Source organism: Eremothecium gossypii, chromosome I (assembly GCF_000091025.4).
Source record: "Eremothecium gossypii ATCC 10895 chromosome I, complete sequence".
Lineage (NCBI taxonomy): Eukaryota > Fungi > Ascomycota > Saccharomycetes > Saccharomycetales > Saccharomycetaceae > Eremothecium > Eremothecium gossypii.
This window is the reverse complement of record NC_005782.2, coordinates 73560-100678: the sequence shown is the minus strand read 5'-3', so window position 1 is coordinate 100678 and position 27119 is coordinate 73560. Positions and strand designations below refer to the sequence as shown.

Here is a 27119-nt window from a genome sequence, read left to right as displayed (position 1 = left end):
TATTTCATTTATTATGGGGTTTCAAGACAGTGTGTGCTAATATTCACTGCCGCGCACCCCAATTTGAAAAGCCACCCATGGTGATGGCCTGAAAAGCGTTTCCTAGTCCATTCCCAAACCTGGCTTCCTGGTTAGAAGTTCTATTGAGCTCGTCGACGGTCTCCACAATTTTCTTCACGTTCGTTTCAATTACCATACCCCCTTGAATAATTTCCTCCAAGACACTCTCAAGAGTTTGCCAATTGAATATTAGATCTAGTTCGTTAACTTCCGCAAAACACCTGTCAAGCGCTTCAACAAACGTCTGGATCAGATCCAAGATGGCCAGTTCTGACTCCTGGTCGTCGACAATGAAAGTAAAATAGAGTGTTGCATAGTTCTTGTAGATTATTTGGATATCTTCGTTAATGGTTTCACTACCACTCGATAGTAGCGAGGGCGGCGTAATTAAGAATGAAGACTGAATTGAACTGTTGCGCTGGCTGATCAGCTCGTAAACCTGCTCCAGTAGTAGCTTCTGCTTCGGGAGATCGACAGGAGTATAGTACTTTACAAGCCTAGGTTGGCACTTCTTGTTAACTTCATGTGTTAGTAGGATAATTTAAGTACTGTGGCTGCGCGGTGGCAAAGGGGTTCATACATATCAGGACGGCGTGAATCATCTGAGTTTTCAACACGGTTAGCCGTGAGTCTGAACTACAACAATATGCACCTCTATCCCAGCCGAGCAGTTAATTCTTGGGTAAGGTCGCAGTAGAGTTCGCAGACAGGCGGATCGCCAATCACCTCAAAAATTTAAAAATGCGCAAGCCCGGAATCGAACCGGGGGCCCATCGATGGCAACGATGGATTTTACCACTAAACCACTTGCGCCTCTGTGGTGTAACTGAACATTTGCAATAATGTGAGAATAATTTCACAGCATGTGATCGGATAGTCTCGAGAAGTTTTCATCCTTAGTCGATGAGAAACAGCTATGCTTTGAACGAGCACTCGAACGAACGAGCAATACAAGAATGGCGTTATCTTCGATATTTGGTGGCGGATCACCATCGCAGCAATCAAACCTACCTACTTCCTCTGCATCTTCTTCGGTCAAGGATCAATTGAAAGGCCAGATTGCTCAAGAGCTGGCTGTCGCAAATGCAACTGAGTTAGTTAACAAAGTGACGGAAAACTGCTTTGAGAAATGCTTAATGGCACCTTACACCAGCAAACAGGATACTTGCGTTGACCAGTGTCTAGCCAAGTACATGAGAAGCTGGAACGCTATTTCGCAAGCATACGTTGCCAGAATCCAGCAGGCTTCCGCCAACGGAGACATCTAACCTGAACTCCTGTCAGCATAATCTGCTGGCTTGTATAGTATATATATGTAGCGGAGCCTAGCTCGCTCTCCGCCGATATAAACCAGCAACGATAGCTACCCTTCGTATTCGTTATGCTTCCATTGGCTACATACGGTAATGTTATAAAGAACAGCGGTCCTCTGCGGCCTTTGGCTAGTAGATCATGCCGACGAGCACAGGGAGGCGACAGTAAGGCCATTACGCGGGTAGGGGCCCCACAGCTTGTACGGTTGACGCCGACCCATACGCGCCATAATATGCGCGAACGCAGGTAAGTAATAAATAAACGCGGCTACAACGCAAGTTACTTCACAGCCAGGCGTGTTATATGCCACAGCAGGCATGCTTACTCGTCGTCATCGTCGTCCTCCCCGTTTTGCAGCTGTAGCTTGACATCCTTCCACAACTTACCCTTGTTGTGCTTCTCGTACCAGGCGGTAATGCCACTGTCAAATGCAGTCTGGAAGACGAATGCAGACGCAAAGATAGTACCGACGAACACCGAGTTTCTTCTGAAAAGAGTGTTGTAGAGAGTAGAAAAGGACTGTAATAGTTAGTACTGTGAGTGGAACTGACAGTGACGCCGCACATGGCTCCCTGGTTAACGTAAGACAGACCAAGCGAGGCGTACAAACATTGGTGCCGAGCCCGTAACTTCGCGACTGGCGGCTTCATCAGCTTGCTTTGGATCTGTCAATGCGGTCATCCGGAACCCGTATTCACAACCTAAGAAACCAAGAGCAAGCTCCTAGATTCCAGCGGTGAAACAGCAATAAACTTTCACATACCATATCTGCAGACTATTCCGATTGCTTAAAGCTGTGAGGTCACTTCGTGATATGCTATGCTCAAAGCATCTAATAGGCGCAAGCAACGCTGTACCGTTCGCCTGAGTTTTTCAACGAAATTCGATAATCTTATTGGTTCGTACATAACTATGTGATTAGATAATCTGTAGCTTAGGTCAGACATATCGACATACTCTTACTTCGAATGATGGTAAAATAGAGCATTGATTAACGGAAAAGTAAAGCAATTGAATGGCTTAGAAGCAATTATAATCTGCTTTCGAAAAATGAAAGGAATTTGCGGAGTTAGCTGAGGTCAAGGCTGCTGCTTCAAGGTAGTATCTCATCGCCATCCTGATCATCATCATCGTTCTGGTTGCGTCCTAGGGCGCCATTTGTGAACTGGAAAGTTGGAATATTATCGTTGCGATCATCTGTACGCAGGTTGGTAATAAACTGAAAGAAGTCGCGGATATCTCCACCTTGGCCAGGTGCACCACCCAGTCGGAGAATACCATCGCGGAAGAACTCCTCAGGGGTGACTTCCCAGCGGAAATCAGGGTCGTCATCAGGACTCATCTCATCGTCGTCCATCAGGTCCTCCTCTTCGCTGCTCTCCTCATTGCCAACGTTTGCGCGCATCTGGCGGCGCAAGACATTTCTGTCGAAATTGAAAACGACGCCGCTCGAGATAATGGATACGCGGAATTCGTCGCCCATAATTCTACTGATGTAGCCGGGGATCTCGTTGTTGAGCCACAAGTAGTTTAAGTGTTCATATCTATGGATGTTGAGGGTGGTTAAATCGCCACGCTGGATAGCGTTTTTGCCTGATTCACCGTGGGAATTCAAGTAAGGAGCTGGAATTGAGATATGTGAATGAGGATGTTGCAACACAAGGCGTACTTCGCTGTCGTGGGGGATCAAAAACAAGCTGTATGCCTTGAAACAGTTCTTAGCCATGTGTTTCATTATTTCTGTTCCATCGCTGCGAGAATAGACTCTGACTCCGCAGGTCAAACATATCTTGAAATCCAGCCTATTCTTGATGTTGCGCGATTGCATCGAGGTGGCCTCGTCACGGAGCTTGAGCTGCTTGGTGTTTGTCACGTATGTGTTCAAGTACTTTGCCAAGTCCACCAACTTTACTGTGCCTGCATACTCCATCGGTATGTTTCTCAAGTACTGATGATCCATTGTTTCTATCGTTGACCTGTTGAAGATCGAGACAAAGCCAGTTTTGCACAACAACGTAACAAGCTTCTGGAAATAGGAAGGGAGGTCCTCAAATGGCAAATCTGCGCTCAAGTCTAAACCATCGATCCTCAAGCACGATTCAGCAGAGAGCAACCCCGAGAAGACATATAACATGATCATGCATCTTCTCAAGGTTGGAAGTAGAGTTTTCATCAGCATAGTGTAGGTGAGGTCAACCATTTTTGTTTTAAGTGTGGTATCTTCTATGGCTATTATCTGATCCAAAGAACTGCAGGCAGTAGTAAACTCAGGAGGGGCTTCGTAGACAGGGCCAAGAGAAACGGCTTGATGGTAGGTTATTTCATACCCGGTTTTATTGGAGGAGATGAGGAATTGAGTTGCCAAGGTTCGTATCCAGATAGCGAGCGCATGTGAAATGGTCTCTGAAACAGGTGCGCCTGAAAATAGGGATTTGTGTACGATATATTGGAAGACTTGATTGGCAGGACCATCATCCTCGCCATGGAAAACATAAGGTACAAATTTTTGCCTTGGCGTACCCATACATTTGTAAAACCAGCCAATAGCGCTTAATACACCACGCAAAGTCTTGAACTTTTGTTCTTTGCCTTGAAGTAGGGTTTGGTGCGTATTCTTTTCTATTCTTGAGGCAATCTCAATCATCGAAATCGTATTTGCCCAATGGCACGTTAGGATACTAGTAACAAATTCCTGGGATACACTTCCGTATGATTTATCGTAGTTACCATTTTTCTTACAAACTTCCTTTAGCATGTTCATGGCAGCAGTGGAGTTAGGCGTTTGATCATCGATAAATAAGTTTATCAAATTCTCTTCTGATGGTTGAGAAAGGAGCTGATCCACAGTAACAGGCGATTTTGGAAGGCGCAGCGACCAGTGCGGAATAGGTAATACGCAATTAGAAAATGTTTGGCATAGAGGACAGATAAATAGATTATTGGAAAACCTTTTCTTTTGTATGTACCTCCTGAAGCATTCATAGTGGATAATGTGGTTACATGACACAAATGTCGTGGTACTACCCTTCCGTGCCTCCTGAAGTGAGTAGAGCTTCAAGTCATCGTAAAATGTTAAGTTATCATCGTCATTTACAAAACCATTCCAAGGCTTGGCAAAGTTTTGCGGGGTATAATCACCATAGAAGAAAATAGGTGAGCTTTCGTGGTAAGCAGGGATTACAAAAGCATCGAGTGATTCTTCATCTTGGCACAGCGAACAAACAAGGCCATCAGAACCTGTACGCACTTCTGCATCAAACAAATCATCCGTAATCACGTTTGGGTTGGATCTGACGAACTTTGCTTGCTGTTTTGAAAACTTCGCCATAATTTTTTGTTGCCGCAGTCTGGCAAGCCTCTTTTTCCGATCTTTCTCAGTTTCCTCGAAATTTATACCTTGGTTTAACTTCTTTGCCTTGTATTGCTCCACGTAGTCTTGTCCGAAGTATGCTGCCAATGATTCAAAGATATCGTTATGTCTTTTTCGGATCATATGTTCAAGCAAGAAATCAGCCTTTCTGATAGCGTTCTCCGAGAAAACATTGGCCTTAGTGTCAATGAGCAATAAGAGGTTGCATATTGGCTTTGAAATGTATGCTTCTGGAATGGAACTTTTCCCACGAAGAAGCTCATCATCTTTAAAGATACCATGCAACAAATGTAAGAGCTCATATAAGTAAGTACCATCCTCGCGATCGATACAGGCTTGCAAAAGTTTGTATATTAACTTTGCAAAAACCTGTGTCCTTGTGAAGTCACCTAAATGCGCGGCTAACTCGTCTAAATGCTTCGGCGAAATAAGCTGAGGTTGAAGTACTACCTGGCCGACAGCATTTGATCCTTCTGCTAAATGAGTCTTGACAATTGTCGCACTGTGCTCAAAATCATTCTTCATATTTAGCAGCCTCAATGGATCTATCTTTTTGTACATCTCCTTCTTTAGACTAAAAACCCCGCTATCCTCAAGACCCTTTGGTTCGACATATTCAGAAACTTCATGCAAGCACTCATCAAAAACTGATAATTTCTCCGAAAGATAATCTGGAACTGATTTCAACAATTCAGAGTATGGCAATGGTTTCATTAACAAACTGTATATGATAATATTTTTCATGGTATGTGTTTCTCGCTCTGCACTCGAGCCGAAATATCTGAAAAAATGCCGCTCACTCAATATATGGTAGACAAACGCAATGAACTGTTGTATTATATTCGTAATTCTCTCCTCGTAAACTGTAGTTTCGTACTGTTCTGCTCCGGTGAACCACCCTAATAGCTCCCATCTATCCAATAGGTTGTATATCACTCTTGGTAGGTCATCATTTTCCTTTAAAAACGCCAATTGATTCAAATGAATGTCTCTACTATAAGAGTTGATTTCTGGATTAGTTCTGTAGTATGCGGATTGATGTAAAACAGACATTCCATTTCTAACCCAGAAGCCCACATCAATCTGCGAGCAAAGAACAGCAGCTCTTAACGAAAAGTCTGCAATTGTGAGAAAATCTTTAGTAGATGATACTGCTTCAAATGCTTTTGCCAACGGCACTTTTTCGATCAAACAGGAGAATAGCGTATGTACAGGGTTCATGAATGCAACTTTCTGCTTGCTCACCTTAAAAGCAATCACATCATGTGCCTCCTGTACCAGTTTGTATGGTAGTGTCCTATGACCCAAGAACGTATTTAGGAGTCCAATAGCCTGCAACAAAGTGTCCTCAGATAGTGCAGCTCTAGATGAATCTAAAACGCGGTTCATTGCCCTAATGATATTGTAGATAGAAGTGGTGTATTCCAAGTACAATATGAAATGTTGGTCTTCCCTTAAGACATGTTCACCCTCTTTACGTTTAATCCTCCAAGCGCCATTGAATAGCTTGCATAAGGTCACAATCGATATGAACTCAGGGGGTCTCAGTATGAGATTTGCGTTTTCCACCTTGCTTAATAAAGTTTCAACGGCATAAAGTCCATGTTTAAAGGAGTAACTGTAAGATTTGCTTGGGTTACTCTTCTGGACTCGCTGCCATAGTAAAATACCATCATCAACTTTTGAGAACTCCGTAAAGATATCGATAACAGACCACATTATATCAGGAAAGTTTTCGTTTTCGAAAATAGTTCGAACAGTTGTTGGGCAAGTAAAAAGCTGTACCACACAATCTGCCAAGGCACTGAGTTGAGGTTCTCGATCCATAAAGGCAACCGAGCGGGTCATATGGTTAAAAATTTCAACAACCTGTTGGCTAAAAGTGGGTTTGTACTTCACGGATGATGCCAATGTCGGAATAACAGCTCGCCTTATATCCTTTCTCAACTTCTTCCAATATCTATTGTCAAAAAATAATATTTGCTGTAACCGACTGTTTGAATACCGTCTGTATTTGAGTTCTTCGTAATTGTTAAGGTTCAAGGCAATTTCATTAAGGCTTTCTTGAAGCAAGACCTTATGGTGGCCGAGTGGAATGACATTGCCTTTCCCTAATACAGATAAATCGGCGTAGATGTGACAGCCTGTATTTCTTCTGTCAGGAATGAAATACTTATCTATTACCGGTGTCATATCAGTCGTCTCGCTTGCACGAATATATTCCGAGCATAGTACTTTGCCCATTGCTTCCCGGAAGACCTTTTGGAAGGATGGATTTGGGATAGATAAGCAGTTTTTGACCCAATGAATCATATATTTACAAGCTTCCTGGTGAATATACTCTGACCAAGGGGTTAATGTGGCGCTGAGTCCATTGGTCTGTACCGAGAAAAAGCCTCCTATGACTGCAGACAGATCGCGGGAACACTTTAACATAGCACGGCCCTCTCCATCTATACGCGCAGTAAGTTGGTCAGTATGCTTATTATCTGGCCCGCCTTGCCTTAAAGCAGACGTTGCCTGGGAGAAATTGTGGTATTCATCATTGTATATTAAAACCACATATCCATCTAGTTTCTTATCAAGATCTTGCTCGGTCTCAAAGGAGGCAGGGCCACTTGACGGCTTCTGAGCTTCCATATACTGATTCCTATACGCCAACGCGCTTAACAACTCAAATTTCTCCTGAGTTTTCCCATCCTGTATAATTTCTCGCAACTTCATTGTCAAATCCTTTTGAATTGTCGGTAAAGGTTCTATATTCTGATTGAATACTTCAATGAAGTGATCAAATAACTCTTCAAGGACGGCCTCAAATAGCTCCATATTGTAGTCGTTCTCAAACACCGAATCCTCTTCGTCTCCATCGCTATCATCTTCCTCAGCTTTACAATGCAACGGCACGTTCCACGCTTCAGCGTCACCACAGTCACAGATACCATCATGAAGCTCGTTGCAGATGTGAGTCGAGACATGATGGTTCACATGGTCATCCGGGTTGAAACAGCTGATGCAAAGTACACACGTATCATCGTATGCACATTCCTGGCAGCGGTATAGGGGTTCACCTGGCTGAAAAGCTCTCCCACAGTTCCGTCCCGTGTGTCGATGGCTTTTTGCGCCAGTTATTTCATCGATCGCATAGAAAATGTCTGCCTTCGACAACGAAGGCGAGTCCACTTGCATCGCGTCCTCCACCGACGTCGGAAACTTGTCTTTTGGTGCACCCGCAAATAGATGGGGCAAGAGCCGCCCGTTATCGGATAGAACGTAGTATAGGTATCGAAATACAAAAGACCGCAATACCTTGTCCATTTCGCTGCGCTCTTGTGGTCCGCGCGGCGATTTAAAGTACTCATGGTCGTGAAGAGACTCTAAAGTGTGTCTTAGGTGCCGCTGTACCTCGCCGGCTCCCTCTCTAATCATTCTTGGTCTATCTGATTCACTTTCACCGACTAGCTTTTTGATATCTTGCAGATATATGGAATGCACCTATCTACGTATGGTTACTACCTCTCACTTTTAAACCGGCGTGCGCAGTACCTTGAAACTGAGCGCAACTATGCGTTCGTAAGTACACAGAAGACTGCAGGTGTCGTTGTTTTTGTCGAGTATCAATCTGTAACGTCAAGGAGAGACCGTGAGCTGATCCCAGGTCTGGAAATAGGGGGCATACCCGGCCGTCACGTGCTACCACGTGAGCGGTGATCTCGTCACCTCTTCGCTCGGAAGTCTTGTAACTAAGAGCAATGTCTTGACAACGTGTTGGCTGACTCTGTCCTCGGTAAGTAGGGTGTAAATACAGCGCCCTAATTGTTTCTGCAAACTGTTTAAGCACTCTTCCGAGCTACAGCGGACGTCTGATAGCATTAGAACGTTGTTCTGGTTGGAGGAAGATATTCTATCTCGGAAAGCGGCGCTCTACAGATGGGTGACTGCAAACGAAGGATACAATATTAACTGCTGTATTTGTTGCATATCTGATAGGAGCGGAAATAATAACCCGCTACGGGAACGGTGACACAGCTCTTCTGTAATTATAAACACAGCATCTGATATTCAGAAGTCAGCGGGCCGGCTACTACTATATTGAATCCATCATCATACGTATACAGCACGCAGTCTTACTCTACCACGCGGCATACATAGCGAACCAGCTTTCTATCGGCTGACATGTCCTGCGTCAGAGCAGAAAACGGATCTGTGAACTGATAAAACAAGAGCTTCGCACGTGACTTAAAATAAATATCTGTCACGTGATAGGATGTGAATTGAGCAGAGTGCTGCAGAGGCCTAAGGCGACCGTTATACTTGAGCTCATAATATCTGGATACTGAGGCTACTGGCACTATTACTGCGGAGGCTACTGTCCCCCTGGGATTTTTCTGCGCTGTGTTACCGTAGACGCTGATCCCGGCCGGTGGCGAATTGCGCCCTCCTTATGACGAATCTATGCACTGGAACAGCGGATCAGTACTGCGACACAAAGCGTAGCTGCACAAAATACACTGACCTGGAGACAGTGTGATATAGGAGCAGGTCAGGAAGATCAGTGGGGCTAGTATCATGGGGACGGTTGACTATATATGTGATATACGGGAGTACCTAGTGCATCTTCCTCGGCTCTCCAACTACCAAGTTAATGATACTGTACTTTATCAGCTCTGGAAGGTGCTTTTCGAGTGTTTGAACCAGGGCCGCAGCAAAGGGATTGTGGACTGGAAGAAGCTGCTACGCGTGTATGAAAGCCCAAATTGGCAGAACGGGGTATTTCAGTCAATACATCTTCCGGCTGAATGGCGAGAGAAGTTTTTGGAGGAGTATACGGGAACAGGCGAGGGTGTGGGCAACGATCACCGTGGGACTAGCTGCAACAAGCTCTGCCAGCCAACAGAAACTGTGTACTACTGCTTTAATTGCACTAAGAACCCGCTATACGAGATATGCGACGAATGTTTCGATCCCACAAAACATGTTGGTCATCAGTATACATCAAAGGTTGTGAGCCGTCCAGAAGGTAAGGTTTGCCATTGTGGAGACCCATCTGGGTTGAGCAATCCAGAAGAGGGGTTCGAATGTAAAAGTGCACTTAATAATCTACCACGGCGAACAATGAGTTACGAACATGATGAGAGCTTGGTTTCGATATTGGCACACGTTTTGGACTACATTGTTGATACTATGATGCAGCTGAAAGAGTGGACCAATGATGATATCTTTCTGACTTTACCCATGACTTTGGAACAGCAGTCAGAATACTATGCATTACAACTATACGAAAAAGATTGCAAAATTCACATAAAGGACTTAGCTGCAAAGATAAGCAGGGTATTGTGCAAGCCCCTCGAGTATGGGATTATGATGGTCGAAAAACTAGTGCGTGGGGAAGCTTTTGTCATCCTATTGGAGTCTAAAGATACCCAGAAGCTTAAAACTGTAAAAGAAATATTCACAAACGAACATATCGCGACGCATATTAAAAACAAGAACGAGGTTTTTCGTGAAAATCTAGTGGACGAACTCATTAGATGGATCTATGAACTTTGCTACAAGCGCCCAAATGTCCAGAGGAAGTTAGCGCTACGGGTAGCCATGATGAGTACATGGAATTCAAAACTTTTGGGTATGACTTTGAGATCACAGGCAACAATGGTTCCCTATTGGTCAAAGATTTATCTTCTAGGGAATTTTACTGTGCAGTATAGCCAGCGAACTAGCTTTCCTTGGTGCTCTCCATGGAGCTTTGACGAGGCTAAGAATGAGCAACACGATCCAAGGGTTTTAGAGATTATGAAAGAGTATGATAAGCGCTTAGCTGAAGTTGTACCCGACAACTCTACTGCCAAGTATCAGCCATTAAACGGTTCGAGATTTCAATATTTGATAACCGATGGGACAGCAGTTATGTCGAAAGTTTCCCGATATAGGATGATGAAGGTTATCTGCTCCATGTTCACAATAATAGATGATTCAAAGAAGTGTTTAGCAGCACAATATTTGGACGTCTATTGCGCAGTTCTCTACAATACTGTAGCATCAGAATCAACAGACTACAAGATATCATTGATGAATATGTTATCACAATACATTTTCCAGAATCCGCAAATTGCCAACATGATCATAACCAAAGCACCCGGATTTATTCAACGTGCTTTACAATTTGCTTTTGCACTATTATCGTTTGCTCCGGCAACCTTAATAAACTGTCCTCCAATTCCTCTATCCTATGATTTCAAATTACCAGATGATAGTATAAAGAGCAAGAGATCAGTCGTTTGCTTCAAAGATATCTATCTGATAATGTCTACTAATACTGTACCTGAATCAGTTTTCCAAAATCAAGAACTCACCTCGGTCATAATCAAGTGCTTTGCATCGTTTAATAATATTCTGCCCCTAAGGAGAGAGGCCAAGGAACACGTAGAGTTTGAAAACTTTGATTTTTCTTCTTATTATTTCTTATTCTCTTCGATCCTAGTGATGGTCGATGGTTTTGTAAGAAACGTGTGCCTGATTAAAGACCCGCGGCGACGCCGCGAAGTCGTGTATGACTTATTGGATAGGTCAATATCCCTGGAAATTAAGATGTTAAGCTGTTTTAGAAATTCCATCCCATTTTCGGATTCACTTTGGGATTCATCAGATGCTGAACCGCAGGTTAAAATGGTTAGGGAAACTATCTACAATGTGACGTCTAATATAATCAGTTTCCAGGTTGGAATCGATACTCAAAATTTTTTCAATCCAATGTCATACTTCTTCAAATTCGTACTGCAATGGAGTCAATGTGGGAGATATGAGACTTTACCAGAGGAACTTAAAGGATACATCAACTTAGTTTCCTTTTTCAAGGAGAATAAGAAGTTAATCTTTATGGCTGAGTCGGCGTTATCTACGTTGGTATTGATAGCACAGATAAACTCTGGGTTTTGGGTTCGAAATGGTGCACCGATCATTCATCAACTGAGAATGTACACCAAGTATAGTATGCGCGAGTTCACTTATTTCAGTGATATTTTTAACCTACAACTAGCGATGAGTTTATCGCCCCCGAATGACTTTATGGTAACGTTTATTTCCAGATGGCATCTAAAAAATTGGACGGAGGGTGTTCCTATAGATGATTATCCAGACAAAGATGTCACCTCCTCCATGGTGGACCAATGTTTGTTGTTATTAATCCAGCTATTGTCAGAGGTGCGATCCCTAACAATGTCATCTTCAGTAGAGGGATTTGAGAAAACAATGCGCTCCGAGATTATCCACGCATTATGCTTCCACAATTGCAGTCATAGCAATCTAATGAATGTGATCCCAGAGCATGTGACTAAGCATCCCGCCTTCGATTTATATCTTGAGCATTTAGCCAACTACACTCCCCCGATTGGAATAACTGACCATGGTGTCTATACCTTGAAGGAAGAATACATGAATGAAGTTGATCCATATTTCGTTGGCTTTTCTGCTACAAAGAGATATGAGGCCGAAAAGTTAATGAGAAGTAGAATGGAAAGTAATCAGCTTATACCTTACATGGATACTTTCGTGCCGGCAAAAAATGTAATAATGGAGTTGCAGTTTACACCTTTTTCTGGTCTATACCAAATAACAAGCACTGATATTTTTGGCATATTCATAAAGAGCACCTTGGAGCACATTGCAAAATTCAAATATGAAGCGATGCTCTCAAAAGTCGCGCACATTATACATCTATGCTTTATCAACAACCTGAATGGATTTGTTAATGTTTTTTGGAGAGAGTATTCCTTTGACGAGACGGCTCTATCCTTCTATAATAGCATTGGGTCCTTGTTGTTTTCATTTCTATTGGATGAGGATTTTTGCAGTGATCATGGAAAAATCCGTGAGATCTTCAGCTTGCTACAAAGAGAAGCACCTCATGTTGACGTTGATGGCTACTTGAACGAGCAGACACCGAACTATGATCCTCAAATTTGGAAGTCACGTAGTAGAGAACTCAAAAAGGGCGAAGATGAATATGAAAAGAAGAGATTGGCCAAAAGGAAGCGCGACAGGTTGTTACGAAAACTTGCTAAACAACAGCAGCAGTTTATGGAAAACAATAATGTGACACCTGAGGATATAGACTCTCGAGAGACGACTATCGATGGAAGTTTTAGTGCCATAGGATGGGAGTACCCTGATGATACTTGTGTGTTCTGCAAAATGCCTCGTGTAGAGAACGACACATTTGTGTACTTCACACACTTCGAGCAGAACACTGTGGACAAGTATACTGACTTCGGCAAATTGAATTTACTGCAGAGCCTCTATACTTCTGCAAAGCCACAACCCCTCTTCCCATCACCCGGTAGTACAAGTATATGCCATGTAGTGAAGGCTTGCGGTCACGGCTCGCACTTTTCATGCATGGAAAGGCATATGAAGGCATCCAGAAATGCGCATAATCATATGACTAAAAATGTGCCTAATGGTTTAGGATTTTCGTTACTTTTTTGCCCACTATGCAACTCGTTGGTCAATTCCTTTATTCCACGACTCTCTGATGTGAATACTAGGTGCGACGAAGAATTATTTGCAGGCACTCATGAAAACAAATATTCGATGTCATCAGAAGAGTTGGATACTCTTTGCCTAAAATCACTGATAATATTTTGTTCCTTGACCGTTCAATCCAAGTTTTCTAGATTGCCTGACATTTATACCTTGTTTTGTTCGGTCATAGCCAACACTATTTCCAATATCGAGTTAATCACCCGTTCAGGGGATACAACCATCCCCATTACGAAAAGGTTGACGAATCAGCAATTGTTAACATTACGGCTTCTGACCGAGATGAAAATCTATATCCTAGAAAGAAAGTTGTTTTCTCACCAAACTGGGAAGATCACGGGCATTCCGATACCAGCCGTCCGTGAATATGACGATTGGGCTGCGTTCAATGTTGAATTTCTACACAGTAACTTGTTGTTGGATGCCTGCCGTTATCTGAACCCCATAACACGAAAGGGATATCCTCTATCGGCGTTCGTATATGCTTCAATAAAAAGGAAGCTACATCAAATATTTATCGCGCTATCCACCACTTTAGTGGAGGATTCCGATTGCATGATCGATGGTGACCAGAATGTGATGGATTGGGACGTGGATGACATTGACTCTGGCCAAGAGGGCGCTGATTCCGTCCTAGGCGTTGTTCTAACTTACATTGTTGCTTTATCGACAGCAATTTCAATTGACCGCTCCCAGTTAAATCGTGTCGCAAAATGGAAAGTTCTATTGTATAATGTGACTGAAAAAGCTCTAACCGTGTTTTTAAGAAGATTTCTGATGCTAATCTTTGCAGAGTATCCGATCACTAAACGCGAATGCAACACAATAGAGCTGGAGTTGTCTTCACTATTATCTTACTTCGGCGTACCACAGTTGGACAGCATATTAACTGATTTTCGCGTGAACGATTTGCCGCTTACGAAAGCTACGATTAAAGAAGCATCGAAAGGGCCCAATATTCAATCTTACGCACAAAAAGTTTATTCTTTACGAGTTGAATCACCTTATGGCTCACCTTTAATTCCGCTACCACATAGGCTTTCGGATTTGCTTTCGGATGAGGAGGAACAGTTGCAATACCGCATCAACAGACATGAGGTGGCGATGTGTCTATTTTGCGGCACAAAAGTATTTATTCAAAATGCTTCCATGTTGCATAATTTCATGATTGGGGAATGTACTAATCACTATTCGAACGAATGCACACAGACGGCTGTGTACGGATGCTTTCTATTGGTTCGCAGCAATACAGTGTATTTGGCCTACGGAGATCGTGGCACATTCTTCAAGGCGCCATATGTGAATAAGCATGGCGAGGTTGATGAAGATTACAAATATGGAACGCCTGTTTTCCTAGATGAGAAACTATACTCGCACTTAGGAAACGATATAGTCCTTGGAGGCAAAATACCTCACTTAGTGCACCGGCTGACGGAGAACATGTCTGACGTTGGTGGCTGGGAAAGCATGTAAGATATAGCTCCGTAGTGACTGCGTCGGTATAGCGGTGTGTAATGTGTATGTGAAACGCCCGCGGGCCAGCGCCGAGTCGGAAAATAATAATAAACTCCTGCAAACCTTCTATTACTATGGAGATCGACAGAAATCTGCGATGCCAGAGACAAACCAAGAAAAAAAGATTATTTAAAACAGGCTACTAGTTGGTTTCTAAGGAAGTCTTCTTCATTTGCACGGAAGCCTCGTCGACCTCTGCATCTACATCTGCAGCAGGCTTTGGGGCGCCTGGGTACCGCGTGCCTTTGTTCTTTGGCTTCTTGACTTTCTTAGTCTTCTGCTCAGTGACTACTGGGTATGCTTTCGCGGCAACATCCTGGAATTCAGGATTGTTCGCAAACTCCTCTCTGATGGGGGCAAGCAGGGCATTGATTGCGTCTGCCACACCAGTCTTCAGATCAGGAGGCGCTAGCTTCTGGTCCTTGAAGGCCTGTCTTAGCTCCTCGAACGAGTGGTAGGTGATGGGGCCACCAAACTTCTCCGGACGATCGATAAAGAATTCAAAGTAGCCAGGAGCGTTTTTCAGCTCCTGGATGGGCCCAAGGACATATTGTATGAAGGAGAGCAGACCGTTGTCCTCAACCTCCCCTGGAGAGCAGAATGCCGTGTTTATCTTCTTCTTCACCACCTTGGGTTCCTCCAGAATGTCGATCTTAGAGTTAGGATCAGACGCAGACATCTTGCCGCCCATCGTCAGCCCCGGTACCATCGGGTTCATCAGGTGCGCGCGCTTCTTGTAGCCCAAGCTGCCCATGTTCTCCTCCGCCAACACAAAGATTTTGCGCTGGTCCACACCGCCAAACTGCGCGTCAACACCGAGATACTCCTCGTCCAGCGCCTGCATTAGCGGGTAGAGCAGTCCGCTCAACAATGGGTTCGACACTTGCTTCACCACATCCGCTCCCGCGCGCTTCGCGTCGTTCTGCGAGACCACGTTCGACATCCGGAAAAGGTCCATCGTGTACGCCGCCGACGTCTGGTACGACGAACCCACCACAAAGCGCAGCTTCTCGATCGGTACGTTGATGCTCCGCAGAATCGCCTTCACCACAAACTCGTAGTACCGTACCCGGTAGTTCACCACCTCCAGCGACGCCTTCATGTTGTCCAGAAACGCGTGTAGGTCTGCAAGCAGCACCGTCACCTCGCATCCTGCCCGCAAAAAGTGTGCCAGCTTCGTCATCGGTACGAAGTACCCGCAGTGCGGCTTGCCCGTGGGAGCTGTGCCCCAGTACAACCGCAGCGGCCGTTTCTGCTCCTCTAGCACCTCTTTGATGATCTGCGGGTTCAGCACCTCCTGCAGGTTCTTCACAATCAGCTCGTAAGCCTCTGTAGGGTCCACAATGGTCTCTGACATCGCCTATACCGCTCTATCTGGACACGAACACACTCCGAGAGTCGCCGATGAGTCCAATGACACGCACCTCCTGTTACAAACCACCAGTTTCTTATAATATACCACTGCCACCAAAATTCGCCTGACAAATTTTCAGGCACCCGTGCACCACTACATGACTTATCGCGCCCTTGGGGCTCTGGCACACAAGCGGACAGTCACGGCAGCAGAGCGATTGCGAACCCGCTTCCCAGCTCTGCTGCTGACTGCCTACCGCTATCACAAGGGTTGCCGGCGCGCACCTTGCTAATTGCTTGACAGCAGGGTGCACGCTGGGAATATCATTATGTACGTTGACGAGCGGGCGTCCTCGAGCGGTGGCGCAATCACGATCACTGTCTCGCGGAGATGAGCGCGGAGCAGAAGAGCATGGGCTGCTAGAACGCTGAGCTATTGAGAGGGCGAGGGTTTGGCACAGCTGCGATGTCGAATGGGAGAAAGGCCGCGGGCCCGCAGCCTTTTATCAAGAGGGACCAGCTCAGGCGGGACTTCCTACGGACACGGGTGAAGCGTAACGGACCAGGCAAGGGCGGTGTGAAGAAGGAGGACCCAGATTCGATGGAGGAGCAGACGAGGCAGATGCTGCAGGGCGGGGGTGGGGGAGTGAAGCGGGAGGATGACGACTACCAGGAGTTTCCGCTGCGGGCTGCGAACGCGCAAGACCTTAAGAACGTGAAGGTGCACCTGCTGAAGTTTCAGTCGAAGAAGAAGATCGAGCCGACGAAGGACTTCCACCTGCCTGTCCGGCTGCACCGGAAGGACACGCGGAACGTGCAGTTTCAGCTGACGCGGGCTGAGATTGTGCAGCGGCAGAAGGAAATCGCGGAGTACAAGCGGCGGTTGGAGGGCGAGCAGGGGGCTACGCCGGTGTCGGCGTCTTCGCGCGAGTCCGGGGGCGCTGAGGGCACGGAGGGCACGCCGGGAGACAGTGGCGGCGCCTTGCAGCCTCTGGCTGCGGAGAAACCGGGGCCCACGACCAAGCTGCCGGAGGCAGGACTGGCGGAGGACCCGACGAAGGTTGGGCTGGTCAAGTATGACGGGAAGGAGCAGGTGGACTTTGACTTCCAGTCCGGGACCATTGATCCGTTTGCAGACGTCGCGCCGGACGGAGGCGGGCGCTTTAAGCGCGGCAACTCGAAGCGGAAAACGCGGCAGCTGAAGCTGCTGGACGAGAAGGCCCGCAAGCTGCGGTTCGAGGAATTCTACCCCTGGGTGATGGAGGACTTTGACGGGCTGAATACGTGGGTGGGCTCGTACGAAGCTGGAAACTCTGACTCTTATGTCTTTCTGAGCGCAGAGAACGACGGGAGCTTCACAATGATCCCGGCCGACAAGGTGTACCGGTTCACAGCTAGGAATAAGTATGCGACTTTAACTATTGAGGAGGCAGAGAAGCGCATGGAAAAGAATGGCGCGGGTGCGCCCAGGTGGTTGATGAAGCACTTGGACAACATTGGCACCACGACCACAAGATATGATAGAACTAGAAGGCGGCTGAAGGTTGTGGACGGGAACGACCGGCAAGAGGAGGACGACCGGGTAGATAACTCGGAGGTAGAGCTTGATTATGACGAAGAGTTTGCCGACGACGAAGAGGCTCCGATCATCGATGGGAACGAAGAAGAGAATAAGGAGTCTGAACAGCGTATTAAAAAGGAGATGCTTCAGGCCAACGCAATGGGCTTGCGTGACGATGATGCCGTGGAAGACGAAGATGATCTTTTCGGCGAGAAAAAGATTGATGAGGAGGGCGAAAAGGTTAAAAAAGCGTTACTCAAGACTGACCTAGGCGCATTGTACGAGTCTGATGATGATTCGAACCCGTACTTGTCTGAGTCTGACCTTGATGACGATGACGATAAGAAGATAAAGAAAGAGGACCAGGATGAGGATTCACTAAGTCGGAAATCTTCTCCAAAGAAGAAGGCTTCTAGGAGCCCGCATGCGGGCCACATATATGTGAAGAGTATCAAAAACTGTATCATAGTAATCAGTGCGGATAAGTCTATTTTGAATAACTTTCCGAAAGGTGAGTGGAACCCATCTTCGGCTAATCATGATAACGGTGCTAAAGACCGTACTGATTTTGCTAGCCGCGATGGCGCACCTGCTCCGCATGAGCTATTGACCGAACAAGATATCATCGATGCTGTACAAGGCAAGGAGATCACGCTTAAGCAGCTTATCAAGGAGCTCCGGTCGAAGTTTAAGCATCCAGAAAATAAAGATAGATTGAAACTCTTTGTTAAGCGGCTTGTTAAGCTAAATGGTACTTTCTTAGAGCTGGCACGCTGATTCAGAATATCATGTCCAGAATTCTCTGTTCGACAGTTTTTGTAGTATCTGAGACTAGTAGTGCATATACATGTGCATATATGTGTAAGATATAAACGAGCTTAACTAAACGATTAAACCTGCTTCTCAGATAAGTGCTGATGGGTTTTGCTATTTATAAGTATCATTTGTGGACTCGTTAGAGGACTTCAACAATGGCTTCGTCATCAGATTCTTCTGACTCATCTTCTGCAGACTTTGACACGATCTCCTCCACCTTCTCATTCTCCGGTTCTCCTCTCATTAACATATTAACAATCCTATGGCATAGCTCCCCAATTTCTTCGTTCTCAACGTTCTTGTGTAGTTCTCTAATTAGAGGGTATACCGATTTCGATCTGAGGTACTCTCTACCGTTCGCTGTAGTACAGAGCAATAACAAGCTTTCTAGATGCACACAGATGATTTCAGGAACGGGGTCTCTTTGTTTATCCTCGGGCAAGAACTGAAGCTCATCCGGCAGATTAAACAGGTCTTCCTCGTCGAGCTCCGAGTCGCGCGATGTGGCAATAGGTAACAAAATATATGGTAGAAGATTTATCTTTTCATCCTTTAGCATTTTTTCGTGATGAAGAGAGTCGAATAGGGAGTTCTTGATCGTTGACGCAACTCCGAGTCTTCTAGTTTTGTTGTCATATTTCTCGGTAAATACAAGTAATTTTGAAATTGGAACAACTCCATCATACTGCTGCTCTTCCACAAAATAGTTCCTTCCTTTCCTGAAACGAGAGATATCAGCAAAGAAGAAAGACAAGTAGTCAAAGTTTGCATACTGGTTCAGCTTCCTGTCATACCCTTTGACAAAACAGTCCATCAGGCAATCGATCACATTTTTACTCATGAACACCTTTTCATCTAAGCTGACACTATCGTGGACCCCGTTAATACCGAAGATATTGGTGATCCCCTCATCTTTAGCTAGGTTGCTGAGCAAAATGCACATAATGTCGGCAGATGAGTTACCCAGGTCGCATATCTTCCATGCCAGATAGCTCAAGAAGTCGATATCCGTGACAATTTTCATCCGCATGACAGGATCATCGCAAAGATTGGCCAGAATCGTGACGGACTGCTGAACAATTGTCTTCGAATTATTTTTAGCTAGTTCCTTCAAATCCTGAATAGGCCTGTAGTTCTCATTTTTGAATATACCGGCATGAGGCCCAGTCGAAAAGCCTACCAAATTGTCCAGGGCAATCTGTTTCACAGCAGGTTGTGGGGAGTGCAGAAAGGAAACTAGTTCTTCTAATTGCGAGGGCATCGTCAAATCCACCGATGATCTATTAAGACGGCGTTCTAGCTATATTTGGACTGTCAAGAGAACAAAATCTCATAATCGACAATAATTTTCAGCGATGAGATGAGAGAAGAGTATACACCGGCTTTGCTTTTCGTAGAACATGGACTTACACGTGACGTAAAATATCTGCAACTGCAATTCGCGTGGTTGGAGAGCTTTCATGTGTGAAAACTTACTTCAAAGATACTAGATGCACTGGATTGCATCTGTTCTTTGGCATTGCACCTCGTCATATCTGCTGAAGAATAACGCATAGAGATTGCGACCGAAAAGGCAGCATAACCTCAACCTTTGTTGCGTGGCGAGCCCAGATACATCAATATGGCGAATCCTGTTTCCGCGGACATTTTGTCCAGTAGATCGGTCTCCTTCAATAAGAAGCGGCTGCTCTATGTTCATGATATTACATCACTCGTGTTCGGCTGTGGGGCTGGGATCTTGCAGCTCGAGTCATTGCAGGGTTTTATTATGTTTGCAGTGAGCTACCTCAGTATATCCGCGATATTCGCAATGCGGCTCTGCAAGTTTGAACCTAGCAAGTACTTTCAGAACCCAGTCCAGGATATAATATTGACGTCGTTGTTCCGCGAGCTTGCAGGTTTTGTGATGGCGTGGACGTTCACTTACGCGCTCTTAAGCTAAGCACGGGAACAGCTGGGCTTGGATGCGATATAATGATTAGGTAGCATATAACAACGACCTAGCTTACAGTTCGTTTAAAAGTAAACGAATGCGTGATAATGCAATGTGCACTGAACAGGCAACTGTATGTACAAAATGTATAGTGTATATACACATATTTAATAGTATATAAGATATCAATGTAGTATAATATTCACAGCTAATTAAGTTGAGAAGTAAAGTAGGAAGGCATTAGGAACATAATGTATGCTAATACAGCGCGTGATTAACATAGGTACTTTACAGTGGTAATATCAACAGGAACGAGAGAGTAGGAAAGGACAATATTTATGGCTTCATCCTTATAGCTTAACCTTTTCCACTAATGCAGCCAATTTTTCAACGCTTGCCAAATGTCGGTTCCCTAGCGTGTTATTCTTGTTCAGCCTCTCCAAATAAGATCTGATAGCGATGACAATGAGCTTCTTATCATTACCTGTACCAACACCAACAAGCTTTTGTACAACATAATTAGCATACTGGTCACGCATCATCAATATTAATGGAGAGGTATCCTCCAACGTCGCCGCGTGCTCTTCATCTTTCGGCAATATTTTATCCAAAACTTGCCTTTTCTGCGACGCGCTACCATACAATATCGTCTTCTCCACTACATTGGAAGCAAACTTATGCTTCGAGAACTCAACTACGGTTTTGCTGATAGTGTCGACAATATCTTGCTTCGACTTATCGATATGGTTTTCCGCAGGATTGTCACCACCATGCTGAAGAATATGTTGGATGACATAGTTGCCGTACTGATCTTGAACCAAATATGGAATAAATTGATCAAGTTCGTTTAAAATCTCCTCCTGATCCGCCTTACTACCGTACTCCAAAAGCCGCTGGACAACACGGCATCCATAGAAGTGAGTTGACAAATGGTATATCTGACCGCGCAAACTTTCTAAGATGAACGGCAGTTTCGACATGGGGATGCATTCGATTGTTTTTTGTATCACATGATTGCCATTTTGATCTTTTATCATGGTAAGCACGCTAGAAGATAGCTCCATCACAAGGTCAATCTTCTGATCCTCATCTATGAACTCAAAAGCCCTCTGTATGACGCGACAAGCATACATTTCCAACGACAATGCCTCCAGTTTGCCCCTAAACTGCTCAACTAGTATATCTTTCTGCGTCTTGGTCCCAAATTCGAAAAACTTCTGGATGACATAGTTCCCAAAAACATCGTGCGATAATTGAATGGCATGGTCGCGTATCTCGTTGAATATTACCTCCTTCTCAATATTAGATGCAGTCGCTAGCTCTTGTTGAATGAACCTGGAGCCATGTTGGTCCTTACAAAATTCTAACGCAGAGCCATATATTTCATGTAGCTTGTATGTCTTGTTGGTAGGGTTTGTGCGAAACTCTTCCAAAAGCGGAGACCGCATTATGGGCTGCTGGTTTTTACCATTTCTCTTGGTGGCCCCGGAAGAAGACTGATGTTGATACTGGCTCTGTTGTTGGTTTGCCTGATGCTGGTTCTGGGTCGAAGATTGTTTGGAAGATGAGTAGTGGTGGCCATGATGACCCTTGCCTGAAATCGAGGTCTGTGGGGCGGCCTTCGAGTTGGAGTTCTGCAATGGCATTCCTGGAGCCTTGTAGCCTCTCGGGTGCTGCTGCAGGTATGGATTCCCTTTTGATTTCCCCTTCTGGGACTCAGAAGGTGAATGGCGTGATGGCTGGGGAGGCAGCACCGCCGGAATCGCCGCCCCAGATCCGCCATTGGAACCGACTGGAAAGTACAGAAAGGGTGCACCAGCAGGAAAAGCAAACTGGCCGTTCGTTGCCGTGGCTGCGTCTCCCTGTGGTTCTTCTCGGGAGGCTTCCTCGCCTTTGGCAACCGTGCCGCCAGCAGCAAAGGCCCCACCACCACCTAGGCCTGTCCCACTGGGATACTGCCCAAACATACCGTACGGAAAGCCACCGTAGACCGAGGAATAGGGGTCACCGCCCGAGTCTCCGTGGTTGGGCCGAAACACCGGTGCGTTGGCTACGTTCCAGATGTTGTGCGATGGATTGCTCTCGTTGTGCATCGACATGCTCTCACTCACAGACTCGACAGTCTCCGAGGACACAGACATCTTCCGTAATGCGTTCTCATCGCTGGTAGCGGCCGCTACTCCCGGGCGCGCCAAGAGATCTTGTGCGCTGCTCGCCGCAGACTCACGCAGCGCCTGCCGGACCGAGTACGTCCCGAGCCCCGTCTCGACCTCGCGCGTCGCCTCCGCCAACGTCCGTCCAAACCGCTCGAAGAATGTACCGCCCTGGCCCCCCGCCGGCAACGTCCCGGCAATGCTCGCCGGGTAGTGCCCGAGCATAGCCAGCCGCCCTCCGCCGCCAGCCCCGCCCCCAACAGAGAGCGTCGTGCGCCGAACAGTAGGCGACATGCCCGCAAACAAGAGCTCAGACTCCACATCGCTGCTATTGGAGTTCATCGACGCCCGCCGGAACCCACCAAGCTGTTGTGGCGCCCCCGCGCCCGGGCCTGTCGACAACGCCGATAACGAAGACACGATCGACGCCAGTTCGGGGTCCATGTTGCTATTCCGCCGAGATGCAGACCCATAGTCCACGCTGCCCGCCCAGGGATCTGTCGTGTGCTCTGTAGTAGACATCTGGCCTCGTATCCGTTCCGCCTGCGCTGCTGTCTCCATGCGCTGCTGCTCCAAAAAACTGCTCGTGCGCTTTTTTTCCGTCCACGCCCAGTGTGCTGCGTATCTCAGAAGACTGGCCTAAACCTGATCTCACCTGTCCGTAGCCCGTAGCTCCGAGACCCTTCGCCTTCTGCTTGCACTGCTGCTCTATCGACTCCAGAGTGGTTGTGGCGAGACTTGTGCCAGTCGAGACTCTTTGTTCCGTCACGTAGGGGAGGGAGGAACAAAAAGGCGGCTCTCGCGCACTCGCGGAGGCTGCACGCCCCGCCGGACGCCGTCCGTCGCTGCGATGCAGCAGCACGGTCTCATCACGTGCGAGGGCGCCGTAGAAAGGCATTATTTGTGTCACGTGACTGCAACTCCCGTGGGTGACGCATCCTGGAAGAAGGCAACCAGTCCTGTTACTATCTATTGCCTGGGCTTGTTGGGTTGTTGCGCGTTGGGGCCCGTGTAGGCAGGGGGCAATATCGTTCCTTTTGCGCGCTGGTATGCTTACATGCATAGTGGCTGCGAAAGCACCTCAACCAGATGTGCTCCATGGCGTCTCGACTCCTGGTACCGCGCTTTGCGCCTGAGCTTTGGAAGCAGCGATGTTCAGCGACCTGGTTGGACCGTGTCGCAAGTAATTATTATCTTGCACAGATCGCGCGGCAGACAGCGCGGTGAGACTCTGTAATATATACAGCGCGCGGTCAAGCCCCGTGAGACCATGGCACCAGCAGGCGCACATTAGTACCTAAGACTACGCCCTGGCCGCGCGCCTGCTGTGTCCGCAGGCCTCGGGATGCAGAGCGTCTATGGCGACGGCGGCTTGCCAGATGAGGACGTGACTTCAAAGATAGCGACATCCACGACATACGGTCTACTGACACGGCACGCAGGTTTCGCGGAGACGCTGGTAGGCGATGCTAGCCACCCAGGCAACGTGCGTCCGCCAATGGAATTTGGCGGGGAAGAATACCTCTTTAGATTTTTCGCACGAGCAAAGGAATGGGTGAATATGACAAGAACTTTGAGTTAACACGTTTCTCGCCTCACAGCCATGCGACGCCGCAAACTATATAGTGATATATGCTAAAGCAGATAAGGAGGCGGTTACTCCACCCTTTAGCAGTATTTGTCAACACACTAACGCCCAGTCCTGCGACACTGAGGATTACATATGTCACACCCAAACACCCATATGCCCCGCACACATGCCGTGCACGGGCGCGCCGCGCCGCAACGGCGAGGTTGCCGGACAAGCGTGGAGAAAACCGACCAGTCCGGCCACTCCCGGAGCAGCCTGGCGGAGTCAGCGATGGAGCAAGCACAGCTACGCAGCAGGGGTGAGGCTGGCGGGGGCCGCAGCGTACTGTGTGCGAGCGGCGAGCCAGGCAGCGCGCACAAATGGGCTGGTGCAGTTACGTGCTCGGGAGCCGAGGAGCAGCCTCTGCACTGGGCAGAGTCGCGGGCGCGCGGGCTGGCGCGGCATCTGCACTACTGGGAACTGCCATATGCGTGGCGGGAGAACCGGTACATTATCTACGGGCACCGGTTCTACCACTCGCACCGCAAGTCGCTGCTTTCGGTGCTGAATGCGTACGGATGGCACAATGAGACGATTAACATCTGGTCGCACCTGGTCGGCGCTGCGGTATTGGCCTACCTGCTGTGCTGGGGCTGGCCGCGCTCGGACGTGTACCGCGCGGCACAGGTCCCGCGGCTGGCCAAGTGGGCGATCGGAGCGTTTCTGGCGTGTGGGGTCAAGTGCATGGCCTCTTCTGTGGCCTGGCACACATTCAACGGCACGTGCCACCTGAAGCTGCGGTCGCGCTTTGTGTGCGTGGACTACACGGGGATCACGCTGCTGGTGACGGCATCGGTGGTGACGACGGTCGCTGTGACGCTGTACGGGCTGTCGCGGCCGCTGATGTACGCGTACATGGTGGCCTCCATTGGCCTAGGCACAGCCGCTGGCGTGATGAACTGGTCGCCGCACTTTGATCGCCCGGAGGCACGTCCGCTGCGGATCGCCGTGTACGTCGGGCTAGCCGCCCTGGGGCTCGTGTCATTCGTGCATGTCTGGATGCAAGTACGCTGGGCCTCCGCGCACCTCATGGCGCCGCTCGTGTACAAGAGCCTGGTCTGGTACGGAATCGGCGTGGTTTTCTACGCCACGCTTGTGCCCGAGCGCTGGCGGTCCGACGTAACGCTCGACTGCTGCTCGGGCCCGGTGCACGAGGCTGCTTGCCGCCAGTTCAGGGATCTGCCACCTGTCGCGCGCAAGGACCGCCAGTTCTGGTCATTGTGGTGGGTGGACTACTTCTGCCACTCGCACTTTCTGTGGCATGTCTTCGTCGTGCTTGGCGTCGTCGGCCACTACCGTGCAGTGCTCCAGATGTCAAGAATTGTGTGGCTCGACGCTGGTCGCGCCTTTTAGCCACCTCTGGGGATAACTATGTAGTGACTTTGGCGGCGGAGCGCTCTAAGCAGCCCGCCATTAGATATTGATATTCAGATGTTCGTTTCTTTTTCTTACCGTCCTTCCATGGCGCTAGCTCTCCTCGAAGCCATCTTCAACGATAGCGGCTCAGAAACACAGTGGATCAGCAAGTCGAGCCGTCCAATGGGAGTTATCAATCAGCCATCCGGGCAGATCAAGCTTACTAATGTGTCGCTGGTGAGGCTTAAGAAGGGGAAGAAGCGGTTCGAAGTTGCTTGCTACCAGAACAAGGTACAGGACTACCGTCGCGGCGTGGAGACCGACCTGGATGAGGTGCTGCAGATCAACCAGGTGTTTCTAAATGTGTCTAAGGGCCAGGTTGCGTCCAACGAGGACTTGAACGGGGCTTTCGGGACAAAGGAGCAGGAAGTCGTCATCAAGGAGATCCTAAGCCGCGGAGAGATCCAGTTGTCCGAGAAGGAACGACAGCAGATGCACGGGAAGATTACCAACGAGCTGCTGACTCTGGTTAGCGCCAAGTGCGTCAACCCAAACTCCAAAAAGCGCTATCCACCAACGATGATCCACAAGGCGCTTGCAGAGCTCAAGTTTAACGTCGTGACGAATAAGCCCGCGAAGCTGCAGGCACTTGAGGCCATTAAGCTGCTCGTGCAGCGCCAAATCATTCCGATTGCTCGGGCCAAGATGCGAGTCAAGGCGGTGCTTCCACGCGAAGGCAATGCCGAGGCTATTGCGCAAGCCGCCTCGCTCATTGCGGCGACCGAGGCCGCGCCCGAAAGCGCAACCACGTGGATGTGCACAGGCCTGATCGACCCAATGAACTACCGCGAACTGGTCACGCTCTGTGGCAAGTGCGGAACGCTGCAGGTGCTGGACATGGCGGTTCTGGACGATGCGAATCAGTGATGCCTATATATCTACGTAGACTCATATTCCGTACATCTCCCGAATGCTCTGCAGCACGAACATTAGCCTATCGAAGTCGCTGCCCGAGCCAGGGCCGCCTGCGCTCGCGCTTCTCCAGAATCGACTCGAGAGGGTCACCAACAGTCCCAGGTCCGGCCCAGCACGAGCCTCTGCACCAAGGACAGAGGGGTACACCGCCCGCTCATACAGCTCTGCAATCTGCATTACCACCACAGGCAGCTTCATGTCGTTGGAGTTGCCCATCTTCATGCTGACGTTGTACTTGGACAGGTGGTCTTCGACAAACTCGTCCTCATCATTTCCTTCAGCACGCAGACTGCTTGCCGCGCCCCCGTGGAGCCCACCGACATCCGCTGCGAGCCCCCCAGCCCCCCGCGGCTGGACCTCATATGTCGCATCCATCTCCCCATTGAATCGGATGTGCAAGAGCGTCTTATTGGTGAAGTGCACTGCAGTCAGTTCCAACTCATTCTGTGCGCTCTCATCAAGCCCCCAAAGCGCAGGAGGAATTGCCTTTTGCAACTCTCGGTATATCATTATTCTATATAGCCCACTAACGCCTTCTATAAGACGCC

General features: G+C 47.6%; 13 protein-coding genes and 1 non-coding gene across 14 annotated transcripts; 6 read left to right on the top strand and 8 right to left on the bottom strand.

Moving 5' to 3' along the window:
• Positions 1 to 43: 43 nt before the first annotated feature.
• Positions 44 to 662, bottom strand: APS3 (Aps3p; the record flags this gene model as incomplete). The annotated part of the gene is made up of 2 exons (NM_207752.1): positions 44 to 579; positions 641 to 662. 2 exons carry the CDS (start codon positions 660 to 662, stop codon positions 44 to 46), a joined length of 558 nt encoding a protein of 185 aa, NP_982399.1.
• A 140-nt stretch (positions 663 to 802) lies between these two features.
• On the bottom strand, positions 803 to 873 carry AGOS_t0002. The gene has a single exon. It is a non-coding gene; the product is annotated as a tRNA-Gly (tRNA).
• A 143-nt stretch (positions 874 to 1016) lies between these two features.
• On the top strand, positions 1017 to 1328 carry TIM13 (protein translocase subunit TIM13; the record flags this gene model as incomplete). Its single annotated transcript, NM_207751.1, has 1 exon — positions 1017 to 1328. One exon carries the CDS (start codon positions 1017 to 1019, stop codon positions 1326 to 1328), a length of 312 nt encoding a protein of 103 aa, NP_982398.1.
• A 367-nt stretch (positions 1329 to 1695) lies between these two features.
• Positions 1696 to 2140, bottom strand: QCR9 (ubiquinol--cytochrome-c reductase subunit 9; the record flags this gene model as incomplete). Its single annotated transcript, NM_207750.1, has 2 exons — positions 1696 to 1893; positions 2138 to 2140. 2 exons carry the CDS (start codon positions 2138 to 2140, stop codon positions 1696 to 1698), a joined length of 201 nt encoding a protein of 66 aa, NP_982397.1.
• A 327-nt stretch (positions 2141 to 2467) lies between these two features.
• Positions 2468 to 8170, bottom strand: UBR1 (E3 ubiquitin-protein ligase UBR1; the record flags this gene model as incomplete). The annotated part of the gene is made up of 1 exon (NM_207749.1): positions 2468 to 8170. One exon carries the CDS (start codon positions 8168 to 8170, stop codon positions 2468 to 2470), a length of 5703 nt encoding a protein of 1900 aa, NP_982396.1.
• Positions 8171 to 9310: 1140 nt separating this feature from the next.
• Positions 9311 to 14752, top strand: UBR2 (putative ubiquitin-protein ligase UBR2; the record flags this gene model as incomplete). The annotated part of the gene is made up of 1 exon (NM_207748.2): positions 9311 to 14752. The coding sequence occupies one exon, from the start codon at positions 9311 to 9313 to the stop codon at positions 14750 to 14752; it is 5442 nt and encodes a 1813-aa protein (NP_982395.2).
• Positions 14753 to 14936: 184 nt separating this feature from the next.
• TYS1 (tyrosine--tRNA ligase TYS1) lies at positions 14937 to 16151 on the bottom strand (the record flags this gene model as incomplete). Its single annotated transcript, NM_207747.1, has 1 exon — positions 14937 to 16151. The coding sequence occupies one exon, from the start codon at positions 16149 to 16151 to the stop codon at positions 14937 to 14939; it is 1215 nt and encodes a 404-aa protein (NP_982394.1).
• A 462-nt stretch (positions 16152 to 16613) lies between these two features.
• TFG1 (transcription factor IIF subunit TFG1) lies at positions 16614 to 18485 on the top strand (the record flags this gene model as incomplete). Its single annotated transcript, NM_207746.1, has 1 exon — positions 16614 to 18485. One exon carries the CDS (start codon positions 16614 to 16616, stop codon positions 18483 to 18485), a length of 1872 nt encoding a protein of 623 aa, NP_982393.1.
• A 178-nt stretch (positions 18486 to 18663) lies between these two features.
• Positions 18664 to 19785, bottom strand: HGH1 (Hgh1p; the record flags this gene model as incomplete). Its single annotated transcript, NM_207745.1, has 1 exon — positions 18664 to 19785. The coding sequence occupies one exon, from the start codon at positions 19783 to 19785 to the stop codon at positions 18664 to 18666; it is 1122 nt and encodes a 373-aa protein (NP_982392.1).
• Positions 19786 to 20145: 360 nt separating this feature from the next.
• Positions 20146 to 20466, top strand: EMC6 (Emc6p; the record flags this gene model as incomplete). Its single annotated transcript, NM_207744.1, has 1 exon — positions 20146 to 20466. The coding sequence occupies one exon, from the start codon at positions 20146 to 20148 to the stop codon at positions 20464 to 20466; it is 321 nt and encodes a 106-aa protein (NP_982391.1).
• Positions 20467 to 20807: 341 nt separating this feature from the next.
• On the bottom strand, positions 20808 to 23171 carry PUF3 (mRNA-binding protein PUF3; the record flags this gene model as incomplete). The annotated part of the gene is made up of 1 exon (NM_207743.1): positions 20808 to 23171. The coding sequence occupies one exon, from the start codon at positions 23169 to 23171 to the stop codon at positions 20808 to 20810; it is 2364 nt and encodes a 787-aa protein (NP_982390.1).
• A 1162-nt stretch (positions 23172 to 24333) lies between these two features.
• Positions 24334 to 25593, top strand: IZH3 (Izh3p; the record flags this gene model as incomplete). The annotated part of the gene is made up of 1 exon (NM_207742.1): positions 24334 to 25593. One exon carries the CDS (start codon positions 24334 to 24336, stop codon positions 25591 to 25593), a length of 1260 nt encoding a protein of 419 aa, NP_982389.1.
• A 78-nt stretch (positions 25594 to 25671) lies between these two features.
• SDO1 (guanine nucleotide exchange factor SDO1) lies at positions 25672 to 26523 on the top strand (the record flags this gene model as incomplete). Its single annotated transcript, NM_207741.1, has 1 exon — positions 25672 to 26523. The coding sequence occupies one exon, from the start codon at positions 25672 to 25674 to the stop codon at positions 26521 to 26523; it is 852 nt and encodes a 283-aa protein (NP_982388.1).
• A 21-nt stretch (positions 26524 to 26544) lies between these two features.
• Positions 26545 to 27081, bottom strand: IRC25 (Irc25p; the record flags this gene model as incomplete). Its single annotated transcript, NM_207740.1, has 1 exon — positions 26545 to 27081. One exon carries the CDS (start codon positions 27079 to 27081, stop codon positions 26545 to 26547), a length of 537 nt encoding a protein of 178 aa, NP_982387.1.
• Between the last annotated feature and the right edge of the window lie 38 nt (positions 27082 to 27119).